General features: G+C 33.5%; 2 protein-coding genes across 2 annotated transcripts; one reads left to right on the top strand and one right to left on the bottom strand.

Annotated features, from left to right (window-relative positions):
• Positions 1-1,754: 1,754 nt before the first annotated feature.
• Positions 1,755-3,948, top strand: LOC144554861 (protein trichome birefringence-like 33). Its single transcript, XM_078303218.1, has 6 exons — positions 1,755-2,012; positions 2,125-2,344; positions 2,528-2,699; positions 2,809-3,008; positions 3,116-3,274; positions 3,363-3,948. The coding sequence occupies exons 1-6, from the start codon at positions 1,802-1,804 to the stop codon at positions 3,706-3,708; spliced, it is 1,308 nt and encodes a 435-aa protein (XP_078159344.1). The 5' UTR covers positions 1,755-1,801; the 3' UTR covers positions 3,709-3,948.
• Positions 3,949-5,429: 1,481 nt separating this feature from the next.
• LOC144554442 (uncharacterized) lies at positions 5,430-7,393 on the bottom strand. The gene is made up of 3 exons (XM_078302761.1): positions 7,277-7,393; positions 7,050-7,108; positions 5,430-6,005 (listed from the first exon to the last, which is right to left on the bottom strand). The coding sequence occupies exons 1-3, from the start codon at positions 7,356-7,358 to the stop codon at positions 5,430-5,432; spliced, it is 717 nt and encodes a 238-aa protein (XP_078158887.1). The 5' UTR covers positions 7,359-7,393.
• Between the last annotated feature and the right edge of the window lie 573 nt (positions 7,394-7,966).

The raw sequence follows: 7,966 nt of genomic DNA, 5'->3' as shown, positions 1-7,966 counted from the left end.
TGGGCTCGCATGTTTTTTTTTTTTTTTCCCAACAATAAATGTATTGACAATACATTAATTTCAAGCGGAGGCAACTTAGCCCCCACATACCATGCACAGAACTGCAACAATATTTCCATTTATTTTATAACTTATATAATTAAGAATCCTATACCTCGCATGTTTTTATTTCCAATAGTCTGGGATCGAGCTCATTTTTCGTTAAAATATATTTACCCCAGAAGTTTCATGTGTTTAATTGGTCAAATTTCTTACTTTCCGTCAGTGATATGAAGGTTGCATGTGCATGGTTGACCATGTGATAGCTTGTAATTTTATATTTTTTTTTTGCACCATGGCTCATAGAAACTTGAAGCTATTTATTGAAATCTGATATATAGCTTGTAATCTTCTCCCATAATGGCAATATATTTAAATATAAAAATAAAAAATGAAATAAAGCATGTGACCATATCTATAGTTTTTTTTGAGGAAAAATAAGAGTCTAGCTCTCATTTGATTGATATTAAGAAAAGGTTACAAAAGTTTGTAACCAGTAAAGTAAGATACAATATTGTAGCTCATGATGGTGAGCTTGTTTATAAAGAAAGAAAGGAAAAAATAAAACCAAGACAGCAAGACCATATCTATAGTTAATCTTGACCTATACTCAAGAGACCAATAATTGATAATTAGCTAGCTATATGCATGGTCATTATATAACATTTTCGAACTACCCAGTTCATGAATACTACTCTTTAACCTCAAGTGCTATTTTCTAAGTAATTAATGCTCTTTCAACATTTTCTAATTACCCACTTTAACACTCTTTTAGATACGGGTTATGATTATTTACATGTTGTAATTATATTTTTTTTAAATAACACGACACGACACGTGCTAATAAAAACATAACTTTTATATCATTATTATTATTTCAAACTATAACTCAAATTCAGATTAATAATTAATTTTTCGACTACATTGATTGTTTCTTTATTTTACAACTTTATACAATTCTAACTAATTTTTCATATTTTTCTTTATTAAACAAACTTATATTTGAAAAAAAAAAAATTAAAGGTGACCAAACGCCACTACATGTGACCAAATAATATGATTAAACTTAACTAATTAATAAATATGATCAAACATATATAATTAAATATAATTAGTCATGTCACGTTTAGTCATAACGTAACTTAAATGTATATACGGTGACTATTTCCATGACGTAACCATGCATTCTCGTTGATTTTGATCACGGCCCGACAAGTTGTGCACATGATAAAATGCACCGACGAAAAGCTAGCCTTCATAAAATGTTCCCACAATTTTGTACGAATTGAATTGGAATGTACATGTGATTTAAATAAGAAAATAAGAAAGGTGAACATGCTCATTTTTATCAAAAAAAAAAAATTATAAAAAAAATTGGAATGTACATCCCTAGTTTGAACTAGCAGAATAAATTAAAGCAAGTTGAATTATTTAAAATCTGACCAACCCACCAAATTCTACTCTTTCACGTCTTAAGCAACCCCTTTTAGTCTCACAAAATTAAAGATAAAAAAAGGAGCATTATTGTATAATTAATTAAATATATTATATTATATAAAGACAGGTTACATCTACCGAAATATTTCTCCTGTAAAGAAATACAACTGTTCCATCATGGAAAACAATATCTCTCCATCTTTGTAGGCTGTCAAACCCTTTTAATTTTTCTAAGGTACATATATATAATCAACCGGACGGTGAGCACCACTATTCAAGCAAAGAAATTAAGGGGACCATTTTAGAATTAAAGGGAAAGGGGGAAATGAAGGCTTCTCACATCCCTCCATCTAATATTTCATATGTTTCTGTTGTAAGAAAAATCAAGCTATCTCCATTTCTATATACATTGTTCATTTTCTTGTTTCTCTTTGCTTATTTATATGAAGAAGAACTTGCACAACTAGTTGGCCAATTTAGCCCATCTAGCCAGTTTAGCCGAGTCGATGCAAAGCAACCGGCGCCGGTACGACTTGGTCAGTCCAAGTGTTGTGTTGTTTAATTAAGCCACAGTTTCTTTCATACTTTTCACAAATTATAAATGACATTTTTCTTTTTCTTTTTTTGTTCCTCCCATTGAGTAATTAGAAAAAAGGGAGAAGTTGCCATTTGTGATTGATGAACTTGATGATGGTGAATCGTGCAACTTGTTTAGTGGAAAATGGGTGAGAGACGAGCTTACTCGGCCACTATATCAAGAGGCCGATTGCCCCTATATACAGCCGCAACTCACCTGTCTTGAAAGAGGCAGACCCGAAAAAGACTACCAGTTCTGGCGCTGGCAACCATTCGAGTGTGACCTTCCAAGGTTCGTCCAACCCGAATTAATCTTTAATTACAAACTGTCTCAAAGAAATTAATCATATTCAATTAATCTTCATTAATTACAAACTCTCTAAAAGAAATTAATCATATTCTTCAAGCCACTGTTGTATGTATTAAATATTAATGCAACAATTTATGAGAAAAATCAAATCCAATGAACATGCAGTTTTAATGCAACAATGATGCTAGAGGCATTGAGAGGGAAGAGGATGTTGTATGTAGGAGATTCATTAAACAGAGGTCAATTCACTTCCATGGTTTGCCTTCTTCAATCCGCTATCCCGTCGCACGCTAAATCCTTCGTCAAAAACGGTTCTTTGACAGTTTTCACTGCCATGGTACTATTTACAGTCTTCTCTTCTCATTAAGTTATTGTAATTTTTCTTTCATTGGCACAGTAGTGATAGTATTTATTATCGGGATTATAAATTGGATTATTTTTTTCAGGATTATAATGCAACGGTAGAGTTCTATTGGGCGCCGTTTCTTCTGGAATCAAACTCGGATGATGCGATCGTGCACAGGATATCAGACAGGATGGTGCGCAGAGATTCGATAAACACGCACGGAGATCACTGGAAAGGCAGAGACATCATCGTCTTCAACTCCTACCTCTGGTGGATGACCGGCCTCGAGATGAAAATCTTGTACATACTTTTATATATATATATATATATACACTATTTTTTTTCTTTGAAGTGAGAATAATTAATTAATTGGTAGATGAAATTAATGACTTAATGTATATGTGCAGGGAAGGATCATTTAAGGATGAAGAAAAGCAAATAGTGAAGGTTTCAACGGAAGATGCGTATAGCATAGCCATTAACAGCATGCTCGGATGGGTCAACCGCACCATGGATCTCACCAAAACTAGGGTTTTCTTCACTAGTATGTCCCCTACACATGGAAAGTAAGCATGATATGTATAATTGTACATCCCTAATTAATTAATGACAAATTTGTTAAGATAATTAATCGACATACGTACGTACACACAGGAGCCAGGACTGGGGTGCTGCTCCCGGTGGTAACTGCTATAACCAAACAACAATGATCGAGGATCCCAACTACTGGGGTTCCGACAGCAGGAAGAGCATCATGCGTGTAATCAGCGACATACTGCAGGAGCACCAAGACGACGTGCCAGTGACTTTCCTCAACATAACACAGCTGTCGGCCTACCGAAAAGATGCACACACCGCCATTTACAAGAAGCAGTGGAACCCCTTAACTCCGGAGCAAATCGCCAACCCTGTCAGCTATGCCGATTGTGTGCATTGGTGCATGCCCGGTCTCCAGGACACCTGGAACGAGCTCCTCTTCACTAAGCTCTTCTATGCTTAATTAATAATTACTTGTTACTACGGAAAGCATGCCAAAGAAATTTAGGAAATGAAATTAATTTTTATTTCTAGAAACTTTTTGTTTTGGTTGCAAGAAACTCTTGTGGTAGTTATGAGTTGAAGATAGGTATCGATAGGATCGTAGTGCTTGGCTTCAAGTGAAAATTTTGCTTGATATAAATGTATATGTCATCAATTGCAATTTGTCGATAACTTAAATATCGGTTCACCCATGCATTTTTATCTATGATATGCCAATATGCAATGCAATTAGTACCTGTCAGGAACTAGAAATTAACACATTATTAGTGTAAATATACAAGATAGAGTGATTAGATTAGGATTAGGGGTGTCAATGTTATGTAACCCAATTAATTAAGGTTATGGGCCTGAGATCAATTTAACAAAAGGACCTTTCGGATGTTTTTATTGAATTAATTCATTCCAGGCCTTAATGGTATTTAAGTACTGGCTCAACTACTTCCATAATTTTAAAATTTTGATCATATGTATTAGAACTTATTGTTTTATATTTCAAAAAAATAAAGAACGTAATTGTTTTTTTTTTTGCATGTACGATACATCGAGCTCCTTCTATTTTATATTATTATGCGTAATCTATAATAATAAAAAAAGACGAGAAAAGTCAATTATGGTCTAGATCATTACATTCAAATAGGAAACAATATAACTCTTTCATCCCAAATATTAATCATTTAGTATACATTTTCTATCATATTATTATACCTCAAACAATTAGCTAGCATGTTCATATCTTTCCTCAAAAATTGTACATTATATACTTAAGACAACACAAGCATGATGGGGCCAACCAACTCTCTCAGTTGCTTAAAAAAAAAAAAAACCCAATTAATGTTTTGGGCTTAATAACATGTGACTGCCCATAAGAGGCTGACATGCATCTCATATAATTTTTTTTTTCTCAATCAAATATTTCTTTTACAAGAAAAAAAAAATCCCACAAAATATATCATTTTACAATGTACTTTCCTTTAAAAATTGGTATTAATTATCAACACAATATGAGATAGATAACAGTGAAGAGAAATGGTAGTAGCAAAAATCTCAAGTTTGGAGTTGTTGACCCAATTCCATTTGTGCCTTGCCCATTTGCTGCCAAGTGAGAACCTTTTTAAGAGTACACAGAATAAGAGACAATTAGGCCCAAATTACAATAAAAAAATAGAAGTAGGCCCAAATTATAATGAAAAACGGGCCTGAAATAAAAATGTCAATTTAGCAGTGTGGGCTGTCCGTCAAATTCGGGCTAATGTCTGATCTGTATCAAAATTATGCACACTTAATTCATGACCACACGAATCTTTATACAAATCAGAAGACTCTAATCTGACATCAGACCGATTTTGATCCGATATAAACATCGGACAGCCCTGATTCCCTTAAAATTAAAGGCTATGCAACTAAGTACTTTTAAAAAAAAATCAATTTTAATTTCACACAGTTTTTTTTTTTTTTTTTTTTAACAGTGCTTAATTTGCCGTGAAATTCTTAAACTAAAATTTTCTGGGCCTTCTCTCAAAAAAAAAAATATTCTCTGGGCCTTATCTTGGAATTTTGTACTATTATCTAATAAAATAATGGAGTGTATTTAATATTTGTTTAATTTGAGGTTCTTATTAGATACTAATTTGTTGAGGCCTATCTAATCTAATGATTAATACCAAGACACGTGTCAGGCACCTATTTGGTTTCAGCAGAAATGGAGAGGATCCAAATGTTTTGAAAGAGACACTGCTCACCTCCATTAGTAGTAGTAGCAGCAGCAACCGACTGGCCGGAAACCGAACCACCACCGGAACTTCCACCCCCACCTCCACCGGAACTGGAAACCGTGCTGCCACCGCCACCTGAACTTCCACCCCCACCACCACCGGAACTGGAAACCATACTGCCACCGCTACCTGAACTGCCACCACCACCTGAACTGCCTCCGCCAACGCCACCGCCACCAACACCTCCACCCGCACTGCCACCATTGCCGTTACCCTGACCTCCGCATGACATTTGAAAAATGGCCTGAACGCCTTGCATCAAGCCGGATTGGTAACCTTGGATGTTCGACATGATCCCGTCCATACACTGCATCAGGAGCATCATCTGGCCGTAGCACGGTGCACCACACATGCCTGTTTGTGAAGACGGAGCTGGAGCCGGAGCCAATTCATCGCTTGATGAAGCATTGGCAACGGCGGTGGTTGTGGTGTTTCCAAAACCTGGTATGTTTATTCCCATTGACTGGAGGCATCCATTCATTACCTACGTATATACAGAAAGAATGTTTATTACCATTTCATACCATGCACAATATACAAAACAGTAAATATATGTCGCATTGTCAATAGGTACGTCATGACGTACAACAAAAATCATGCTAAAATAGGAGGAAATTGATGCCCCCAAAGTGTATACAAAAAATATAGTTTACTGGGAGGTCTTGAGCGAGGAATAAGGTACGAATTATATTAATTTAACATTTCTAATTTTATTATATTTTTTCAATTGGAGCAATTATAATCTACTTTTCATATTATTTTGTTCATTTTCAAAAATGTTAGACTACATCGAAGAGGATCATACTGGCAATGATACTACAAGTTTTTTTTATAACATATGTTATATTTGATCCTTTTTATTTATTTATTGTTGTTTCTTTTACTGTTATTATTTATAATTTATTTATCTCTCCATTTTTTTTTTCATTTGTGTTTTTTTATTTTCATTTATACATTTTACTTAATTATGGGTGAAATTTCAATAAAACAAGTCTCTTCATATTCTATTCAATCTTATAATGTTCCCGTTGCAACGCACGGACACGCTACTAGTATTAGTATATATATATATATATAGAGAGAGAGAGAGAGAGAGGCTAATGTGCTTTCGGTAGCATATGGGCCGAAATACATACGGTCCAAATTTAAAATTTCAAAATTCAAAAAGTTGATCTGAACCGTTCATCTTGTTCTCCATATTAATATGTGCTTGGAGACCAAATTTTACATTTTTCTGAATTTGTTTACTATTTATTAAGTATTTTACAAAATTGTTGATCCAACGGTGGCTGCACAAAACAGTAAAACCGTTGGATTAGTGATTTTCAAAGTGGCTTAATAAATAGTAATAAAATTTGGTCTCCAAGCACATATTAATATGGAGAACAAGATGAACGGTTCAAATCGACTTTTTGAATTTTGAAATTTCAAATTTGAACTGTGTATTTCGGCCCATATGCTACCGAAAGCACATTAGCCTATATATATATATTTTTGTCTATATTTTTTTGTATCTTTTGGAACTTACAGATCTATTGTCAAGACAAAGAGCAGCTCTTGACACAATTTGAACCGCATCAGCTTGTGCTAAAAAAGAGAAAACAAATTAACAGAATGTAATTAAGAAAAACATATATAACTACAATAACAGTCTATTCAGTACATCAAGAACTACAAGTTTTTTATCTTAAAAATTTCATTATTTACATTTTTTTAAGAATGAACATAATATACAGATACAACATTAGAATTTACCTTGGCAAACTGGAGTTGGAATGCATAGTAGTAGCAGAGCAAGTATAAATGGCAAGTACTGTGTAACCTTCAAAATGGCCATTAATGAGAGGTGTCAAGAGGGAATTAAGCTTTTTTCTCCTTTGCTTCTAGAATAGATACATGTCCTTCTTATATATAATTAATATCAACGTATGAAGATCGTGGCATCTGATCATTGGCCAATGTGGGTCTAGTTGAGTAAGGCCAAATGACTTAAATGACCTTAACAGTGACCTTAACAATTTATTTTGATAGAATTACTAATTCCTATATTCTTAGATTAAATTTAATTAAGAGAGACAAATTTTCATTTAAATAACCAACAAGAAATGAAAAAAAATGCCAAAACTTGATCTATCTATTTTAATTGTTAATTTTTTGTTGAGACAATTTATACATATAAAAAATTTAATCAATTAATATTATTGTCTGAAAGTTTAAAAAATAATAATTTGAGACAATGTTATTAGATTTAGAACCAATTGAGCATCAAAATTTTGGGGGCCTCCTAATTTATTAGGAAAACACATCTCTCTATAGCACATATTGTAAAATTTGAGAAGAGATAAATACTGAATTGAAAATATGCAACATAATTAATTAATTAACTTAAGGTCAAATAAGTAATTTGGTTCAAACAAGAGGGAAATTAATGAGAAGTTGGTGCAC

This window comes from Carex rostrata, chromosome 5 (assembly GCF_964058835.1).
Source record: "Carex rostrata chromosome 5, lpCarRost1.2, whole genome shotgun sequence".
Classification (NCBI taxonomy): Eukaryota; Viridiplantae; Streptophyta; class Magnoliopsida; order Poales; family Cyperaceae; genus Carex; species Carex rostrata.
This window is presented reverse-complemented; position numbering and strand designations above follow the sequence as displayed.

What these genes read in the sequence shown, in the direction of transcription:
- LOC144554861 (XM_078303218.1), top strand. Translation starts at nt 1,802, where the DNA reads ATGAAGGCTTCTCACATCCCTCCATCTAATATTTCATATGTTTCTGTT. An exon ending in TTCGAGTGTGACCTTCCAAG is followed by an intron (nt 2,345 to 2,527) that starts GTTCGTCCAACC and finishes ATGAACATGCAG; the next exon opens with TTTTAATGCAACAATGATGC. An exon ending in ATGTCCCCTACACATGGAAA is followed by an intron (nt 3,275 to 3,362) that starts GTAAGCATGATA and finishes ACGTACACACAG; the next exon opens with GAGCCAGGACTGGGGTGCTG.
- LOC144554442 (XM_078302761.1), bottom strand. Translation starts at nt 7,358, where the DNA reads ATGGCCATTTTGAAGGTTACACAGTACTTGCCATTTATACTTGCTCTG. An exon ending in TCCAACTCCAGTTTGCCAAG is followed by an intron (nt 7,109 to 7,276) that starts GTAAATTCTAAT and finishes TCTCTTTTTTAG; the next exon opens with CACAAGCTGATGCGGTTCAA. An exon ending in TTTGTCTTGACAATAGATCT is followed by an intron (nt 6,006 to 7,049) that starts GTAAGTTCCAAA and finishes GTATATACGTAG; the next exon opens with GTAATGAATGGATGCCTCCA.